The sequence below is a fragment of the Boleophthalmus pectinirostris genome, unplaced genomic scaffold, assembly GCF_026225935.1.
Source record: "Boleophthalmus pectinirostris isolate CB_2022bp ecotype Guang Dong unplaced genomic scaffold, ASM2622593v1 HiC_scaffold_1, whole genome shotgun sequence".
Classification (NCBI taxonomy): domain Eukaryota; kingdom Metazoa; phylum Chordata; class Actinopteri; order Gobiiformes; family Gobiidae; genus Boleophthalmus; species Boleophthalmus pectinirostris.
The window spans coordinates 12,344,013-12,365,067 of NW_026570970.1; the positions used below are offsets into that span (position 1 = coordinate 12,344,013).

The following is a 21,055-nucleotide window of genomic DNA, read 5'->3' on the forward strand; positions in this document are numbered from 1 at the left end:
TGTCGATGTAAATGTCTGTGTTGATAGAATAATTTCAGAAGTAAAACCACCCTTGCATTTGAAGGATTTATGTCTGAGCAGCAGCAGCGAGTTGTACTTCCTGATAGAAAGTTCGGCAGCGGCGGACTGATATAGGAGAAAATAGTCCCTCAACATGCGACGATTCATGCGATGCAAGGTTAGTTTTATTTCAAACATTATTCTATCAACACAGACATTTACATCGACAGTCTGGTGTAATAATAGATTTGCTTCAGGTGTTTTGTGGAGTGGGTAAGACTGTTTTTAGTGGCAGGATAACTATGGCCATTGACATGCACTAGCCTAGCACCAGCGACCTCTGCAAATACAAGGACTGGATGGAATATTTAAAAAAGCATCTCCACACGTCTCCAACACTCTGGCTCACTAGGAAATAAGGCCCTATGTCCAAAATTCCGAACTGTCCCTTTAAATATCAGTTTAAAGGATTAGCTTATATTATTTTAACAGTTGTTACAAAGATCTGCCTTGTCAGAGGTCTCCATGTGCCCGTAGCCTATACTGCCACAACCACAAGTAATCTGACAACAATACAGAAAGATGTGCTCTGTAAATTTTCTAGTCTCCATGGAGATGCTATACTGTGCCTGGAGTGTTCCATAGTATAGCATTAAACTAATGTATCTTGCATTTATTCAATTATACACCGCAAAAAACTAAATCTAGTCAAGTACATATGACTTGAATTAAGAAAGTTTTATCATGATTTGAGTAAATTTTACCTGACAAGTAAAATTATCTGCCAGTGGAATAAGACTTTTTATACTTTTAACAGGAAAATACATCTTGCTACATTTAAAATAAGAAAAACAACAACTTTTTGCGCTTACAATAAGAAACAAAATCAAATGTTGCTTGAATTAAGAAAAACACACTTATTCCACTGGCAGATAATTTTACTTGTCAAGTTGAATTTACTCAAATAAAGTCAAATGTTCTTAATTTAAGTCATTTTAACTTAGCTAGATATTGTTGTTGTTTTAATTTTTTTTCTTTTCCCCATGCAGTGGTTCTTATTGCAAAAAAACAAAAACATGAAAAACCTTTATTCTGTATTCTGTGTGTGAGCAACCTCTCCACAGATCTGACCTGTAACTTGGCTTGGTTGCATCACTTTTATGGTAATAGATTTTTTATTTTTTTTTTTTTGCAATATTTTGGAAAACTAATCTACATGGAGACAGGAAGGTCACAGAGCCTCCATCAAAAAAGGGACACAGTACAGTTTTAAAGTTACAATGCACTGTTTGGCTTAATAAATCTTCTTTTGTTTTAATCCATTCATCTTTTTTTTATTTTCTTGTAACAAAAATGTTAAATATACAGCGTGTTCTTCATCTTTCAGCTTCATTTGTCGTATTTCCCGTCAAACAGAAGTCGATGTGTGAACGTGACACCTGCTCGTCCTATCAGTGTTTTTTTTTAGATGAAACCAAGTCAAACACGAGCTCCTCAGAACGGGCCTGATTAATGGATTGAAAGTAAAGGGCGGCGCGTGTGACGAGAGACAGTCACCTGGGACGGCCGTGCGCAGAGCCTATAAAATCCTGGAGACCATGAACGCACCACGAGACCACCCGGCAGCCACAGAAGAAGAGACCGCACCAGCCACTCACTGTACAGAGGAGAGACACAGGTGAGAGCAGCTTTTAAACACACAATTAATATTATTTTTAACTTAAATATTCATGTTTTTAATTTATTAGATTTTATTTATTTATTTTATTTGACTTTTTACTCATATTTTAACTTTTTTGAAAAATATTTTTACTTACATTTTTGTTTGTATTTTTATTATTTTATTTCAGACGCTGCAAAAATGAGAAGCACATACTCTTTGGCTGGACTCCTGCTCCTTGTTCTTGTCCAGTGCAGTTGGCAGATACCAGACCAGGACCAAAACTCCATGTAAGAATAATTGTATATATAAAAAAATTAAATAAAATGCAGTGTCTATTTCCTAGATTACATTTTATTGTCAAATTTTCTTTATACTGTGCTCCTGGACATAATTTTTAATCTGGAAAGTTTGTTTTAATTCTGAAAAAGTATGATTTGAAGTTATTAGACATGGAACAATTATTATATCAACATAAAAGTATAAGTATATCATGAAGAATTTCTGTAACTAACCTTAACTTGACATTAGTAGATTGTATTGACTTGTACTTATTTACTATTTTGCTTAAAGATGTATTGTGTAACTTTTCTCGTGGAGGGTCCGTCAAAGGCTTTTCTCAGTGGTTCAATCAGTTATTACTTTGCCTGGAATGTTTCGCAGTATGACATTAAACGTTTCTATCTACATGGAGACCAAACCGGACCAAGTTACAGGTCAGATCTGCGGAAAGGAAGTCAGAATATATGTTTTTCTCTGTATTTTTGAGCTATAAAAGCAACTGTAATTGAGTAAATGTAAGGCAGACCTGTTTAAAGTCATATTGCGGAACATTCCAGGCAGAGCAGTGACGTATCCATAGAAACAAGCCAAAACAAGCGACAGAACTCCATTGGAAACTGCGTCGTAAACCTCCCGCCTGTTCTCTGTGTGTATTTGCCAGGCTTTTAGTGGAAAACTCTGAACCAATGGAGAGCACCAACGTGAAGAGACATTCAGAGGGAACCTTCTCCAACGACTACAGCAAATACCTGGAGACGAGACGAGCGCAAGACTTTGTCCAGTGGCTCAAGAACTCCAAGAGGAACGGGTAAGGCCACGTGTCTCAAAAAGGTGGAATAACGGCTCCCATCAATGCATTTCGTGGTTGTGTCCATGTTGGCTCTTGCGTCTGCGTCTTTTGCGTATTCAAACGTACAGTGTCAAATAACGAAGAGAGAATTCTAATATGGAAGTGACATTTGGGCAAACGAAAGCTGTATGATGATTTTGTCAAGATATTACAAAATATACAACACATTTTTACTGACACTGACAAGAAAAGTCAATCAAATTTTTTAACTCGCATATAACTTGGATACAAATTGTTTTAAAAGTGAGTTCTAACCTGTAAACAACTGTAAACAATTGTACATTTTATACATAGCAAATTGCTTTATTTATATTTAAAGAATTTTTGCACTTCAAATTGCATTTTTAGAAATTTATGGGCTTTTCATTCTCAACTCAAAAGAAAATCAGATCAATACTAAAACTAGTATCAAAACTAGATACTCATTTGAGCAAGTAATAATACAAAAAAAATAACATCTATTGGACAAAAATGAACCTTTCCTGAATAGATTTAGAATGATCTTGAGCTGTATCAGAACAAATATAAGAGCAAATAGACTAAGATACGCACATGGACCACAGATATAAGACTGCACGGTAATAAAAAGGAAAGTATGATGATTTAAAGTTCAAAATTACATTCTACTGTCTCAATAAATAGAGTTTTTACATTATCATCATGGTATAAGAATCAGTACTGAGTATCAAGTCTATTCCTTAGTATCAAAATGAAGCTGGAAACACTATTCCTGACTAATTTATTATTCTTTTATTCTTTCATTTTTCTTCTGTATCGCTGTTCGTGCCCAGCCTTTTCAGACGCCACGCAGATGGTACATTCACCAGCGATGTGAGCTCCTACCTCCAGGACCAGGCTGCCAAAGAGTTTGTGTCCTGGCTCAAGACCGGCCGGGGCAGGCGAGAGTAGAACCCCCAACCCCGCCGCCACAATAAACCAGTACAGCTCTCTCTCTCTCGCTCTCTCTGTACACGCCATCTTCTGTCCAATCTTCTCTCGTTTCCCCCCTTTCAAATTATGATTTAAAGTTGCACCGTGTAACTTTTCATCCAATGTTTTTGTCTGTGGAGATGTTACTGCTTTGTCTGGAATGTTTCAAAGTATGGCATTAAACTTTTCTACCTTCATGGAGACCAAACCTGAGCAAGTTACAGGTCAGATCTGTGGAGAATCCCTGTTTTTATAGGTATTTTTAAGCTAAAAAACCACCTGTAATTGAGTAACTATAAGGTAGAGATTTTTAATGTCACACTGTGGAACATTCCAGACAGCGCGATGACGTCTCCATAGCAACAAGCAAATGAAAAGTTACATAATGCCGCTCTGATCCGCCATCATATTGTAAAACGTCACAATACCTTATGTTACATTCGTTTTCAACATATGGGATTCATTTTGTTCACTTAAGCGTATTGTAATCCTGTTTTATTTTTTTGTTTTTTTTTGTTTTTTTGCTTTCAACTTCTTCTCTTCTCCCTCCAGACATCATCTCAAATTGCAATCTGTAGATAATCTATACTATCTTTCTTATTCATAAAGTCATATTTAGTTTTCAATAAAGAAATGTGAATAATCCTGGACTCGTAACTTTTGCTGCAAACGACAATGAAGCAACAAACAAAGCTATTTAGGCTAATTGAAGTCGCATTATCCGTCGCAGAAACACCCTGCGGACATATGCCTCTGGGGGGGATTAGCGGAGGGTTTGCTTGCAGGTGACAGCACGATTCGCGTCACCTGTCAGAAACGAGAGCGGATCGGAACTGCCCATGTTGACAGGCGGCCAAGGCAGGGTTAGGCTTAATGAAAGACGGGGGAGTTGGCTGATCGGAGAACCCAGAGACGGGAGCTCGTAGTCGGGTCGGCGGTCTCTGGCTCATCCCTCCTGGCATCCAGACAAAATGATAATTCACCAGGGTCTGTGGCTGACATGCTCGGGGATGTGGCACCTCTCTCAGCTGTCAGTGCACATCAAACCATCTGCTCAGGAAGAAGAAGGGAGGAAATACAAGTAGGTGGTATGGAAAGAGAGAGGTCTGGGAGTTGAATTAAATGTATTTGATTTCGTGTGCTGGGTCAGAGCTATTACATTGAACGTATAGTTTAAAGAGCCTATATTGCGCTATTTTCTGACCTATGTTTTAATGTTTCCTCATCACAAACAGACCTGGAGTTAGGGCTGCTCGATTAAGGAAAAAATCTGTATCACGATTATTCAAACGATTATTTTTTAGTTACACAATGCATTTATTCAACATTTCTCTCTCTAAAAAAGAAATAAAACACTTTGTTATTGATAATTTATGCAAAACTTTGAAACTGAAGATAAATATAGGCAACAAATATGTACCTTAGAGCAGTTTTGTGATTAATAAAACATACTTTGAACATGAAATAAGGCATAGAAGAACATAAATGTATCCAAAATATCCTGCTGTTCTAAATATACTTATTTGCATTACTGGTCAAAAGTTTTAGAACACCCTAATTTTTCCAGGTATTTATTGCAATTTAAGTCGTCCAAGTCCAATGAAGAGCTTGAAATGGCACAAAGGTAAATACTGAGCAGCGAGAGGTTAAAAAAAAAGATAAAAGATACAAAACACAAGTCCAAGCTTTGCCAAAACTACCTCAGGAAAAAAGAACAAGATGGAAAACATGGAGTGTCCAGCACAGTCTCCAGACTTAAACCCCATTGATCTGATTTTGGACTGAACTGGAGAGAAGAGTGAAAACCAAAAAAACCTACAAGTGTCACACATTTATGGGAACTTCTGCAACAGACTCGGGAAGAACTTTCTGAAGAATATTTGATTTCTATCGTAAAAAGAACGAGCCATGAGTGTGTTCAGCTGTTATATCTGCCAAAGGTGGACACTTTCATGAATCAAACAGTTTAGAATATGTTTTGGTCAACAGTAAATGGTAAAAAAAAAATGGTAAAAGTGTGGTGTTCTAAAACATTTGACCAGTAGTGTATATAAAAAATATCCCAAAATAATCAGTTTTAAGCTTTATCGTTTCAACTTGAGTGTGAAGATCGTTTGAAACACAAATCGAAACCACGATCAAAATTCAGTTCATTGCGCAGCCTTACCTGGAGTTGTGTTTTGTTTCCTTCACACATTTAACACACAAACTCTGCATATTTAGGCTGAGTTCTTCTCTCTAAATAGAAAACGCTCTGTTCCACCTTGTGATGTCATGTGGAAGTGCTCCACTAGAATTATTTGGATCACTGCAGCCCTGGAGTTGCCGATCTTTACAAAACCAAAAAGTAAAATGTAGCTGTTAACTTGAAAACTACCTCTACATGACATCACAAGGTGGAACAGAGCATTTTGAGCTTTGCAGATGTAGACAGAGTAATAATAAAGTATTACTCAAACATGTGTGAACGAAACAACACAAGTCCAGATGTGTTTTTGAGGATTTTATGTACCAGCCTTGGTTAATCTCAATGTTTTATTTGACTAAATTCTGAGGAATATTTTCGCTTTCAAATGTAGGAACTCGATAATTCACATGATTGACAAAACTGAATAAATTACTGACATTTCAAGGGATTAAAAAAGCATATTCTCTGTGAAATATAAAACATAGGTGTTATCTTGAACATACTGGTATTTATTGCATTTTTTACATGATGGAAATAGTCACCATACATTATACACTTAACATAAATATAATAAATACTTTAAATTTACGTAATACAAAATACAACATCAGGGAAGATAGCACGGGTCGTATTATTGCGTGTAAAGCTGTGATTACGCTCATTTGATAATATCTATACAAATACTTTAACGTAATGCTTTTGGTTCATCTGGTTTAGTGTCGTCCAGTTCACACCTAAAGTGCTCCTTTCAGTCATACTTTACAATCACACGTTTTAAAACACTACATGTGAAAAGTAAAAATATGTATGTAGATTTGTGCAATATTGTCAAGTACTTCAAGACATTTACATAAAATAAATAAATAAATAAAAATGTGCGTGGCTGTAGCTTAAAGGTGCTCTATGTCACTTTTTGGTTGGAGGTCCATCGCATTTGCTCTGCCTGGAATGTTCCACAGTATGACATTAAACAGCTCTACCTGACATTTATTAAATTAGAGGTGGTTTTATAGTTCAAAAATGCTTTTCAGCGGTTTTGTCTCTCCACAGATCTGACCTGTAACTTGGTCTGGTTTAGTCTCCATGAAGATAAAAAGGCTCATTTCCATACTATGAAACATTCCAAACAAAGCAATAAGCATTTGATGGATCCTCCACCAGAAAAGTTACACAGTGCACCTTTAAGGGAGACAGTTTGTTCATTTTGCTAGTTTAATTTAACACAAGTTTTCTGGAAATTATTGAAAAAGTGTGAAGTTTAAACCCACATCAACACAGGACCTGTACAGGGACATACGCAGAACCACGTTTAGACTTCACATACAAACACTGTGCTCTGTCTGGTCGTACGCAGGAGCTGTCAGGAAAACTGCGGAGAAAGAGGAGAGAGAGATTTTAAACATCTTATCTTACACAAAATTGCCTCTTGTGAACTTTAGGTCATGTTATAATGCTGTTAACTCATCAAAAATAGACCTGGAATTGTGTTTTGTTTCATTCACACGTGTTTGAGTAATCTACATCAGACATGTCAAACTCAGGCCCGGGGACCAAATTCGACCAACAATATAATTATATTTGGCCAGCGAGATCATATCAAATATGTATTAGAGCTCGGCCGGCTACAGACAGACCATAGAGACATTATTCAAAATTTTGTTATTATTTTGTATTATACTTGTTATTGATTCAGTGTTTAAGCAAAACTATTATTAAACATTTGTTTTAATAAGAAAAGGTTTAACGTTACTTATATCGAAAGAAGGGAATTTGAGTTTGACACCCCCGGTCTACATCTTCACCTTGTGATGTCATGAAGTGGTAGTTTTCAAGTTAGCAGCTCCTTTTACCTTAAGTTTAGTAGAGATTGTCAATTCTAGGGCTGAAATGATCCAAATGATTCTAGTGAAGGTGTATGGAGTTTAAAAACACAGTGGAGCACTTCCTGTGTTACCACATGACATCACAAGGTGGAACAGGTTGTTTTCTGCTTAAGAGAAGAAATCAGCCTAAATAAGCAGGATTTGTGTGTTAAACATGTGTGAATGAAACAAAACACAACTCCAGGTCTGTTTTGGTGAAGTAAAAACATTCTAACATGACTTAAAGCTCAAAAGAGATAAACTGTACCTCTATTTGAGTATTTTTTATTTTACTTGAGGACATTTTTGACAACTCTAACCACCTCTGATTCAGTGCTATGGAGTGACTGATGATAGAAACTTAAAACTTATTGTGGCCGTATCTTGAACAAATGTGACCATCTGAAGTAGAGTCTGCGTCAAAATAGATGTAAGAATGATTCACTGTGAAAACTGTTGAGGGATGTGAAACAAACTCTCACACAATCTGTCTCCTCTTGTTATTTATCAAACATTATTCCTACATGAAAAGTTTGAACACTTTTTTGGTAGAAATTTCAAAATTAGATGAATGTTTAAAGTACACTATATCTCTTGGTGGGGGAGGACTTAACCTGCTTGTTACCATGGAGATGTTATTGCTTTGCCTCGAAGGTTCCACGGTATGCATTTTCTTAATTACAGGTGATTTTATTGCTGAAATGCTTCTCTCTATTATAGATTTAGAGTTATTTAAAGGGACAATGTATATTAATGAACATACAGTGTAAACATGCCAGGTACGTTTAATGCCATGCAGTGGAACATTCCAGGCAAAGTAAAAGATGATGAAAGGAAATGATGATGGAGAAAAAATATTAGTTTAAGTATAGTGACTAAAAATGTTTATTTAAAAATGGGAGAGAAAAACAGCGAGAGAGAGACAGAGAGAGACGAAATTTCAATTTTAGCTACTTTTGTTTTATTTGTTAACCAAATTTGTGTTTGTTTGTTTTTTTGTTTGTTTGTTTGTTTGGTGTTTTGTATTTGTTGTGTGTGTTGCTTTATGTTTTGTTTTTATGCTGATTATTGTATTTTGTTAATTGTTATATTCTGTTGTCCTTAATAAAAATATAAATAAATAAATAATAAAAAGAAGCATTCCAGGCAAAACAATAATATCTCCATGGAAACAAGCATGTAGCAGCCTCACCACATGGAAAATTGTATAATTCTTCTTAATAAAACTTTAGAACTTTACTGCACAAATTATGTTAGGCGTAGTGTCTCTTAAATTGAATTGTTAACTTCAAAACTACCACAACATGACATCACAAGCTGGAACAGAGCTTTGGAGATGCAGACTAATAATAAAGGATTACTCAACCGTTTGTAAATAAAACAAAACACAACTCTGAGCATGTTTTTGATGTTTTTGATGAGGTATTATTTCCTATTTGTGTGTTTTGTGTACAGATGCATCTCAGAATGGTTGATTTGACTAAAATATGAGGACTATAGCTTTCAAATATAACTTAAATAGCTTGATTTAAGTCACTTGATTGACAATGTGGAATAAATTAATAATATTTTAAGGGGTTTAAAAGGCATATTCTCTGTGAAATATACAACACTTTATATTAGGCACAGTGTTATCCACATAAAAAGTCTTACCATATAATATTGAGACTTTAAAGCATCTGTTCTTAGCTGTTCCACGTGTTTCCGAAGGAGCCTTTGGACATCTCGTCTGTGATGTTGATGACAGGGATTCCTCTGTTTGGAGAGAAATACAACGTTTTAAGCGTCTCAATATACAAAGAAGGACAAGAATCAGTAAGAAATGCAGTCAGGGCTCACTTGTAGCCGTCTAAAGGTACTTGTACAACTCCATCTTCTTCTGCCAAAATGCTCTGTTCCTCTTCCTCCTGCATAAACACAAAATTTAAAGTAAATTCTAAGTAAACAACTTAATATGTTTGTGGGCTATTAAAGGGATAGTCCAGAATTTTGGACATAGGACCTCATTTCCTAGTGAGCCAGAGTGTTGGAGACGTGTGGAGACACTTTTTTAAATATTCCATCCAGTCCTTGTATTTGCAGAGATCTTATCCACTCCACGAAACACCTTAAGTAAATCTATTAATATGCCAGACTGTTGACGTGTGTATAGAATAATGTTTGAAATAGTTTGAAATAAAACTAACCTTGCAGTACAACTCGCTGCTGTTACTCAGACATAAATCCTTTTTTTTTTTTTTTGACCTTATCTAACTTTTTTTATTTTTGTTTGCTGACTAACACACACATGGATAAACACAATAAAACTACACTAAACTTAACTAAAATTTTGGGGATTTGGGGGTTTGTTGGCTGGTTTAGTCAAATTTTCATCCTTCTTTAGTTCTCGTTTAGTCCTGGGTTGGTCCTGGGTAAGTCTTGGATTTAGTCCTGGTTAAGTCCTGTCTTTTGTCCTTGTTTAGTCCTGGGTTTGGTCCTTGTTTAGTCCTGGATGAGTCCTGGGTCAGTCCTGGGTTTAGTCGAATGCAAGGTTGGTTTTACTTCTAAAATTATTCTATTGACACAGACATTTACATCAATGGTCTGGTGTAATAATTGTTTTCTTTTGGTTGCTTTGTGGAGTGACTGTTTTTAGTGGCAGGCTGCCTAAGAAATGAGGTCCTATGTCCAAAATTCTGGACTGTCCCTTTAATTCAAATAACATATGGCCAAATGTAAAACTTGGTAGGTACTTTACAATATCATCACTATAAACGTATAATTATCACTAACATCACTATACATAAGCATTAAACATTGAGGAGCTGTGTGCACTCCGCGGAGACGTGTTCCTCCGCGAAGGAACATTCAAGACGTTTTACCTCGTCTGCATCTTCCAGCTTTTTCTTCTTGCTCTCTGGCATGAGGTCGTCCAGCCAGCTCAGCTCTCTCTTGGTAAAGATGCAGTCCATTAACTTCCTGATAAACACCAACGCTAAAACCTAACAAATCAAAAGAGATTACACACATGAGACAAAAAACATGGACACCCTTTAAAGGTTTGTGAACAAAAAAAATCAAAACGTGTATGTAAAATTTTATAATTGGTCTATAGGATATTGTGACGTCATCTGAACCCGTGCAGTGATGTTGATGAAGAGTTTTGTTACCATCATGGGAAACACGATGGCGGCTCTGGAGGTCTTGATGGTCCACAGCAGGACCAGGCAGCTCAGTTGGATGATGGTGAAGAGGTGAACTTTCCTCAGGGGAACGTGGCGAAGATAAATGAAGTCAGGCTGGTGCTTGGCTGGCATCCCGAACAGGGTCAGGCGGTCAAAAAACTGGAGAAAATAAAACAAATAACTAAATAAAAACATAAAATACATCTACATGTAAAGGCAACGTCATGATTGAAGAACTGTACTGATTATTTGAAAATTGGCCGTTAATACAAAAAAGCAATACTACTTTTTGGTATTATAATGTATGATATTAAAGTCTACTTATTTAATTTGTTGAGAATGAATAAATTATAGTTATTGAGATAAACTGGTTGATTCATTGATGTCAAGTTACAGGGAAAAACAGCCTAAAGGTGCAGCATGTCAGTTTTCTAGAGGCTTGTCAAGATATCAACGTTTGTGTGAAGATCTGTGAAAAGGTCAGTGCATTATTTATTTATTTATTTATTTGCAATTAAAACACCTGCAGGATAAGACTAACGCAATGCTGTGAACCATTCCAAACAGAGCAATAATGGAAAGAAATAGAAAGAAACAAACACCACAATAGAAAAGCTGCGTAATGCACCTTTAAAAATCCCAAACTAAATATGGACAGAACATTTTGATTGATGCAGTGATAACTTAGCGGTTCAGTATATTTACACCTCAGGAAATATATATAATAATATTTTTTCATGCTGAAGGTTCACTTCGAAATCATTAAAGATTGGCCTTCCAAATAGGGTAAAAACAAGAAGCAAGCAAGAAGCAATTAAATAACAATCAGGTGTTCTGCTAAACGCTGGAACACACTGGAGGCCAATTAACACTTTGTGTGGGCACCAGACGATGTGGAAGCCTCCCTCTTCAGGCTCATTCAGCCTGTGTGCACCAAGGAGGAAATACTACCAATACTGCACTTCTTAAAGGCATACTACCTCTTTGTAACGGCTAGAGGTTATATTTTTGGAAACATGCTGGTGTGTTTGAGAATGTTAAGATTACATTTATGATTAAAAAATAACTCCACTACCAAGGACCACGCTGCAACAACGGAATACGATAAAGATATTTATTGATGGTGGATAGATGCAATGGCTGGGGGGAGACTCTGGGGGTGGGGGCTTCATCTCCAATCCAAAATGGTCACCCAGCTGATTCGGAACACACCCCTCCCCCTTAAAGATGACATCTATGGGCTGAAGGATGGACGAGAGAGCTGACAGTGACGGTGTTGTCAGGATGGCCGTGTAAATAGGGCTTCTGGGTAATTGAAGGCGTGGTTGAGATAAGCTGTGGTTGGCAGGAGAGGAGGTTGAGGCGTAGCCAGGCTGGCGCCACCTAGTGCCTCCACTCAATTTAATTTCTCTCCAGCGACTAGGTCAGGAATTGGAATACACTAGACGGTTCGCAAAAACCCCGGAAGTGTGAGTTCGGGCACCAGCCAATCAGCAAAGAGCCATACATTCTGTGTTGGCAACGATTTCCGAGATCGAGGATTGAAAGCCGGAACAAAGAGAATGTTTGGTGAATTTTATCAAGGGGAAAGACGTTATTGCCCTTCTTCCTACGGGATTTGGGAAAAGCTTAATATACCAGTTAACCCCATTCGCGACACATTACATATGTCACGACCAAATAGCAGCGATTAGTTAAATGACAAAGAACCCCCTGTCATGTATGAATATGTTTGTGCTCTTTATCATGGGAATAAAATAAGAAAATAGAATAAAAAAGAACACATAAAAACACAAATAAAAGTATAAAAATAAAATATGGCAAAAAAAAATTTATTATTATAAAAAAAAATTTTTTTTCAGTTTTAAAGTGCTTTTTTTTGTCCACATAAGTCACAGTATAGTTCTTAGTTCCAGTTCTTTTTTTTTCCCACACACAAAAAACACATGAAAAAAAAATAAATAAATAAATAAATACATAAAATAAATGATTAAAAAATCATAATAAAATAAATAACATAATAATAACAATAATGATAATGACAATAAAAAGAAAAAAGAAATTCAATTTGTCAAAAGTTTGTTTTGGTTGAATACATTTCTTAAAAAAAATAATAATAATTTAATAAAAAATAGAATGCAATAAAATAAAAGTAAAGTACAGTACCTGGATGCCTCTAAGAGAAGACGCTCCCATGTATAGAAATACTCCATACAGCACCGGCATAGGGATGAACTGAAACACAGAACAGGCTTTATCAGTAAACATTAGCAGTCAAACCATATTAAACATTAAAAAACCCAGACCCAGACCTTGAGCACGGAGGTCATGAAGACGGAGCAGCCCATGAGCACAAAGATCATGAGGCCGGTGATGCGCTGTTCTCTGATGCCCAGAAACTTGGGCTGTTCCCCGGGGGCCGAACACTCCGACTCCAGCTTCAGACTGTTGACGTGGGTGATGGACAAGACCGTGGCCGCTACGAACCAGGGCAGCCCCATCAGAGAGCACACGCCCAGCATCACGCCGACCATCAGCAGGTCCAGGTGGTACCCGCAGCCTTTCTGAAATGGAATATAACACAACATTTTATAAGACTATTTGTTTCATTTTTATTAAAATTCAAGGTGTCCCAATCAAAAATCTATCCTTCAATGACATATTTTGACATGTTTTCATTGTTGGCTAGTTTTTTACTGTATCTACTTGTTTATATCTACGAAACACCACTTAAATATATTTTATTTAGCTCTTGGACAATGTTTTCTTTCAGGGTAAGGCAAGGAAAAAGTGTAAGAGGAAGGTACACTGCCCTACAAAGGCAGAACGCCGTAACATCATGTTTGGTCAAAAATGTGTTAATGTCATTTTTGTTTGTTTTTGAGACAACCTTTATCATGTGAATAAATATTGTGAAAAATACTGATCTCAAAATTGACCTTTGACCATTATTTGTCAGTTACTGTTCTCTGCCTTTATATCATGAGCCAAAAATAAGGAGTCATGCAAAGGCAAAAGGCAGTAACAGTGTATGTTTTGTTGGTGATTAATTCATAAATATATTTTATTTTTAAAATCCAACCTCTCGCCTCCTTCTTTTTGTTGTGGTATTTTGTGTATTTATTCACACTGTACATACTATACTGCAAAATGACTTGTGTGTCAAACTGTTTAACTGTGTAAGCGTTGCCGCACGATCCTGATAAACTAACACTAAACAGGAAATCCAAACCTCTTCTATATCATTTCAAACAAACACCATGATGACTCGACCTTGGCAAGGTGTTATATTGAGAGCTTGTGGCACGAGATCTTGTCCCATCCCCAGTACCTTGAGTTTGTGCTCCTTCCTGTTGATGATGACTGCGGTGATCTGCTGGTCCATGAAGATGAGGATGGTGCAGAGCAGAGCGGGGATCAGAGTGACCACAGCTGTCCACCAGGGGTTAGGCCCAATGGGGTTTATGAACCAGCCTCGATCATCTCTGGTGGGCTGGAAAATACACAAATAACATAAGACAAGATAATAAGATAATAAGAAAGTTGTTGACTTTACTGGGCTGAAAAAATATTTGTCATATGTGTGGTGAGAGACAACACAAATACATTATACTGTAAGTCATTGTTTCCTAAAGACTGGGTCATGACCTTCAGGTGGGTCTCAAGAGATTTTTTTTGGGGTCACCTTGTCACGATCTGCATGTTGGTCTGAAATATACAGTTCTGACACGAGAGAACTAGTGACTCGGAGAATCCTGCCTGCCTGCCCTGAACGAGTATTCCTGCAGCTAAAGTTGAGAAATGCTTGCTTGATTGTCCCAAAAGAAGGGTGATAAATCAGCAAAGGTCAGTGCACTTCAGGATACTTATGGATCCTTTTATTGCTGGATCAATTACTGATTTTCATTGTTTAAAATTTGAGTAATACTAATTGTTCAGTCAACAATAAAATATCCTCATTAATGTCCAATAATGGTTAAATCCACTTTTATTTTGTGATTTAGATATAATGTCTATTGACTTGGGTTGCAAAGGTTTGTGACTTTATGGCTTATATTTATGGAAAATATGGTTCCCCAGAAAAAAAGTTTGTGAAACACTGCTGTAAGTAATTAAACATAGTACATATGCTAATAATAAGAAAAACAATTAATTCAGTTCAAGTTTTTGTTTTGCTTTATAAAGGTGCATTATATGACTTTTCTAATGCTTGTCTCTAAAATGGATCTTACCTACCTTGCATTTATTCCCAGTATTTTATTACAAAAATAACTAACTAACTAACTAAATAAATAAATAAATACAATGGAAACATACATAAATACTGTGAGCAGGGTTGCCTCTCCATATATCTGATCTGTACTGTCATCTACTTGTCTAGACAGATATATTTCAATAGTGAAGAACAATCCAGGCAAGCAATAACATCCCCACGGAAACAAGAAAGCAAGAAAAGTTACACTACCGGTCAAAAGTTTTAGAACACCACACTTTTTCCAGTTTTTTACTGTTTACTGTTGACCAAAACGTATTCTAAACTTTTGATTCATGAAAGTGTCCACCTTTGGCAGATATAACAGCTGAACACACTCGTGGCTTGTTCTTTTTACAATAGAAATCAAATATTCGTCAGAAAGTTTTTCCCAAGTCTGTTGCAGAATTTCCCATAAATGTGTGACACTTGTAGGTTTCTTGGCATTCACTCTTCTGTCTAGTTCATCCCAAAACCAGCTTGATGGGGTTAAATCTGGAGACTGTGCTGGACACTCCATGTTTTCAAGTTTTACCATCTTGTTCTTTTTTCCTGAGGTAGTTTTGGCAGATCTTGGACTTGTGTTTTGTATCTTTTATCTTTTTTTTTAACCTCTGGCTGTTCAGTATTTACCTTTGTACCATTTCAAGCTCTTCATTGGACTTGCATGAATTGAATTGCAATAAATAACTGGAAAAATGAGGGTGTTCTCAAACTTTTAACCTTTAAGTTTTGTTTTACAGTATCTCACCTTGAATACACTTGGTACTTTTAGTTTAGGAGAGGGCACCCCCAGAGCGTAGTCGATCAGGACCATGGTCATGATGGTGATGAACACTGCAAAATCACTGATGATGGATCTCACCTAGAATGAAATCAAAGCGCAGTACTCATTTTGACCACTAGAGGTTGCCACGTTACCATGATTGTAGAAACACATGGAGGAACACAGGAACACTGACAAACGCTGTTCACTTGTTGACAGTAAGTACCTTGGTGGGAAAGTAGTTGCTGAACTTGAACTCTTTGAGGAAGGAGGACATGAAGACAGTGGAGAAGAAGAGGACCACGCACCAGAAGAGGACATCTGGCACGTAGGGTCCGTGGGGTCCACACGCGCTGCCCACAAACTCGCCTCTGTGTTTGAGGCAGCTCTGGACACACACACCAAGCTCAAATAATCCAAAACTTGTGAAAAAATTTGTTGTGTAATCCTGTATAATCCTGTCTACTCTTTAATCTCAGTCTCACTGCTCCATCTGATCTGTGAAGCGTGGCATTTGCGGTTGGAGTGTGTAGCTGTTGTAAAGTAACTGATTTCGTGTTTGTTGGATTAAGATTTTAAAAAAAGAGCGTAGCAATACACAAAAATAATGTGATACCGAACCACTCTTGAGAATGCAAATTTAAAGGGTTGATCCATGTTGTTGTAATAATGTTGTTTCCTCATCTCAGACAAACCTGGAGTTTTGTTTTGTTTCATTCACACATTTAACACACAAACCCTGCACATTTAGGCAACAAAAACACTAATACAAGAAGTGCGCCACTGCATTTGTAAACTCCATACACCATCACTAGAATCATTTCAATGATTTCAGCCCTGGAATTGCCAATCTCTACTGAACTAAAGGTAAAATGTAGTGGTTAACTACCACTACATGACATCACAAGGTGGAACAGAGCATTATGAGCTTTAGAGATGTAAAAAGATTAAAACAGTGGAGTGTTTTAAGTCATTTAAAATCTTAAAACCCACTTTTATTCTGTGGCTTTTAACACTGAGTCAGTTGTGTGGTCTTCTGTGTCTTTTTTTATTTTATTTATTTTACTTATTTATTGCTATTTTATGATTTTTATGTTTTTTGCTTTTATTTTGATTTTACTGGTTTTATTGTTTTAGGACTGGTATGACTGAATTTTAGCAATTTACCTTTTTTTTGTCTTCATTTTATGATCTCTGCGCAGCACTTTGAAAACTTCTTTGTCTGTAAACTGCACTATTGAAATAAAGTGGATTTGGATTTGGATAACAAACCAGCTTCACTCAGACATGTGTGAATGAAACAAAACACAACTCAAAGTTATGTGTTTTTGGAGGAAAAAGCATTATACCAGAGTTTAAAGCTCACAAGAATCCATTTAGTAAAATAAAGGACCATTAAGAGATAATGAGAGTTACTTTTAGGGAATTCTTTATAGTGAGTTATTGCTAGTAAGAACTACAACTTTTAACAGTTAGAGTCAATATATTCTTGTAATCAATACCAAAAATTTATACTATGTGACCACATTAAAGGCTCTGCACCCATTTTTTCCAAGCATTTGAGCAAAGCTTCTTTTACTCCAGTACAGATATATTGTATAAACTCTTGAGGTCAAAATAAGTCTGCTGCTTGCTGTGTGCATCTAACTATGAAGTGTTTTATTGTCCAATAATCAGGAACTGTGCATTAGCATGCTAGTTGTTGTTAGCTTTACTGTGACAGCAAAACCTCTGCTCTGGTCTGGAAGTTCTGAATGTTGTGAAAAGTGCTTATAAACTCAACACCATGAACAATTAGGGTGCTTAGAATAAGAGAAAAAATTGTTTTTGTTTATAGCCGGCTTTTCTGCACATGCGCAGTGGCTGGATGGCAAAAAGTCAGTGGGGCCACTCGTTTGTGTTGACAGTTGTGTTGCGTATGTCTGTCATGAAATAACTCGTCTTATTTTGAAGTAGATTTAGCATTTAAATGTTTTGACATGACTTCATCGTCTTACTCTAAGTCACTGAATGCTGAGGATCAAAAACTGTTAACAATGTTGATGTTGACTTGTTGATACGAATGCTTTCTGCCTACCAAAATGGCTGACGTGACATCATTGTGTTTTCTCGTATACAAAAGGTAAAAGAGGAATAACTTTGGACCTATTACTGAGATGGATGAGAGAGGGGGAGAGAGAAACGTTATTAGAATGGTTCTACAAAGTCAAATTAATGAAAAGTTATATAAAAATATAGTAAAGCTGAAGGTCTAAAAGTTGATGTATTCTTCTTCTACTGAACAGACCAGTGTTGGAAATGTATTTGCACTATGAGGAATTGTATTGCATTACTTCCTGGGACATGTACAGACTCGTTCCTTGGACATCGAGATTGTTTATGGTCTGGTTTGGGGATCTGGGATTGAAAAGTGGAAATTGGATCTAGTCTCCACTCGTTCCTTTTCATTAATTTATTTTTATTATTTATTTATTTTTTGTTTTTAGCATAGATTAAAATATCAGTACTTTTAGTCAGCAAAAGTGAGTGAAAAGTTCTAGTAGATGTGACTAGAATTAAACGTGTGAGAGACTTGTTTAAATCAGCTCACCTGTTGTAGCTCCATCTAAACCAGCTCATTCTGATCAGATTGTGTTAAATTATGTGATGTACCTTGACCTCCAGAGCCTCCCAGTAGATTTCTGACGCTGTGATGTTGTTGAGCTCCCAGTACTTGAGGGTGCCGTTGGACGGGTCAGTCGGCTCCACACAGGAACATCTGTGGACACACCCCACCATCTGGATCAATGAACCATCCATAGACTGAACTGTATATACTGTATATGGAACCATCACACATCTGTCATGGATTTACCCTCTTCAAAGGTCTAGTATACAGAGGACCTTGAGTGCCACGTTAAATTAACTAAAATTAAACAAGTAAATTAAAGTAAATTAATTAAATTAAACAAGTCCTTACAATAATATTTGATAAATAAAATAGAAAAAGCTTGACTTGAAAGATTATCAACTTCATTCATTTACAAATCCTTTTAGGGAAACCCTTCTCAAATTTTATGACTTTCTCTGATTATTTTCTCCAATGAGCTTGTCCTGGACGTCCTGGCTAAATTTCTATGCAAAAAGTGAGCAGACCCATAATGAGCTCTGTGATTGTTTAATACAGTTTGTGCTTTGATAGGCTGGAGCCTTGCGTGCTCTCTAGTTCACGCCAATAATGAGTTTCTGCAGCATCTTCCAGAGCTTTCTCCAGCGCTCTTGTGTTGGATCAGGCAGAACATCTGCTCCTGTGAGGAGTGCAGCTCAGTGCAGAGATCCCCCACTGCTGTTTTCTCTTTCACCAGAGTTGTTTTGATGGTTCTAGTTTCAGAGTTTAGTTTGTCGCTTGGGGCTCCAGCTGTCTCTCGATCCTTCTCCATCCTCATGGTGGAGGCACCCTCACATTCAGGCACACTGACAGAGACCAGAGGCACTTGACTCTGTGCTGTCTTTTGGAGCTCTTTGGTCTAGGTCTGGTTGTTCAGCTTTTGTTTCAGGTCTGAAAGTTCACAATGGGCGCTAGCAAGTTCCGGCTTCAACTTTACAGTATCGCTCCTCACATACACTAGTATACACCCATGGACCGCTACGGCATTGCTTCCCAAAGACTGGATTGCGACCCTCAGGTGGGTGACATTTTGGGTCGCCTTGTCACGATCTGCATGTAGGTCTGCAATATACAGTTCTGACACTGATATGCGTGTTGTGCTCTCCTCCTGCACCGCGGACTGGAACGCGCTCCAAAATGCAGACAGACCCACCTATCTCATTAGAAATGTCAAAATGTTAACACATGTTTTGCATAATTTCTAATCTTTTTGTAATTATTTTATTGACTATTTTGTTCCAATATTGCTGGTTCAACTGAATGTAGAAAAGAAAAAGAAATTGGCTACATTTAATGTCCAAATAGGCGACTTATGGATCCTTTTATTGCTGTTTCAATGACTGTTTTTCATTGTTTAAAACTTGAGTAATACTAATTGTTCAGAGAGACACGATCACTCAGTCAACAATAAAATATCCTCATTAATGTTCAATAATGGTCAAATCCACCTTTATTTTGTGATTTACAAATAATCTATTGTCTTGTGATGTGAAGGTTTGTGGCTTTTAAAATATGGGTCCCCAGAAAAAAAGTTTGGGAAACACTGCACTACGGAACCTACCTGGATGATTGAGGGATTACACAGATATGGCCACAATCAAGTTTCAAATTGTACTTTCGTGACGACACTACTCACGAGTACGTTGTGAGCTTGTCCAGGTTGTTGTTTTTGTTAAAGGGGAAGTGGTCTCCGAGGTGGATGAGTTTCTCCAGGGCCTCGTAGATGAAGATGATGCAGATGAGGGAGGCGAAGGCTTCCTCTGTGAACCTGGTGATGTAGCGCACGAGGGAGCTGGCGTCTGTGGCAACCAGGATGATGCAGAGGAAGGCCGTCCACAAGCCAATGCAGGTTCTCAGGGATAGATAGGACAAACCGTACTCTCTGTGGGGAAAATAGAAGGGAAGAAATGCGAGTTAAATGTAGTGGTACTCAATTTTGTAACTTAAAGATACACCGCTAAAACTATTCTGGTTGAGGGTCTGTTACCTACTTGTCTCCACGGAGCCTGGAATGTCCCATGGTATGACATTAAACATATCCATCTAGCATTTTTTCATTGCAAGTGTTTCTAAAAATACACCAAGTCCTTCTGTATATACACTAGGGATCCCTCTCCATAGATCTGAACTGTAATGTAGCGTAGTGCTGTAACCTGCTTGTATCCCCTGTGATAAATAGGTTTAATCTCTACTGTGAAACAATAACATTTTCATGGAGACAAGCAGGTTGCAGACCCTCCACTAGAAATGTTACACAGTGCACCTTTAAGTAAATCAACTTAAGTAAAAGTATTAAACTACCTACTACTTTTACTAGAAGGAAAAGTATTTCACACAGACTGAAAATTATTAAAGAGTAAAATGTGGGGATCTTGGCAACGATTCCTGAGATCGAGGATTTAAAGCCGAAACAAAGAGAATGTGGTGAATTTTATCAAGGGGAAAAACGTTATT

General features: G+C 37.1%; 2 protein-coding genes across 2 annotated transcripts in view; one reads left to right on the plus strand and one right to left on the minus strand.

Moving 5' to 3' along the window:
* Positions 1 to 404: 404 nt before the first annotated feature.
* gcgb (glucagon b) lies at positions 405 to 4,398 on the plus strand. The gene is made up of 4 exons (XM_055148540.1): positions 405 to 1,678; positions 1,851 to 1,950; positions 2,604 to 2,750; positions 3,584 to 4,398. Exons 2-4 carry the CDS (start codon positions 1,862 to 1,864, stop codon positions 3,699 to 3,701), a joined length of 354 nt encoding a protein of 117 aa, XP_055004515.1. The 5' UTR covers positions 405 to 1,678; positions 1,851 to 1,861; the 3' UTR covers positions 3,702 to 4,398.
* A 2,057-nt stretch (positions 4,399 to 6,455) lies between these two features.
* Positions 6,456 to 21,055, minus strand: part of slc4a10b (solute carrier family 4 member 10b) — a 63,053-nt gene continuing 48,453 nt past the window's right edge. The window contains exons 22-33 of the mRNA XM_055151217.1: positions 20,238 to 20,483; positions 18,607 to 18,712; positions 16,181 to 16,342; positions 15,940 to 16,053; positions 14,268 to 14,429; positions 13,249 to 13,500; positions 13,103 to 13,171; positions 10,922 to 11,095; positions 10,634 to 10,753; positions 9,612 to 9,676; positions 9,426 to 9,527; positions 6,456 to 7,279 (exon numbers count right to left, since the gene is read on the minus strand). Coding sequence (XP_055007192.1) covers positions 9,458 to 9,527; positions 9,612 to 9,676; positions 10,634 to 10,753; positions 10,922 to 11,095; positions 13,103 to 13,171; positions 13,249 to 13,500; positions 14,268 to 14,429; positions 15,940 to 16,053; positions 16,181 to 16,342; positions 18,607 to 18,712; positions 20,238 to 20,483 — 1,540 coding nt within the window. The 3' untranslated portion in view covers positions 6,456 to 7,279; positions 9,426 to 9,457. The remainder of the gene's footprint in view (positions 7,280 to 9,425; positions 9,528 to 9,611; positions 9,677 to 10,633; positions 10,754 to 10,921; positions 11,096 to 13,102; positions 13,172 to 13,248; positions 13,501 to 14,267; positions 14,430 to 15,939; positions 16,054 to 16,180; positions 16,343 to 18,606; positions 18,713 to 20,237; positions 20,484 to 21,055) is intronic.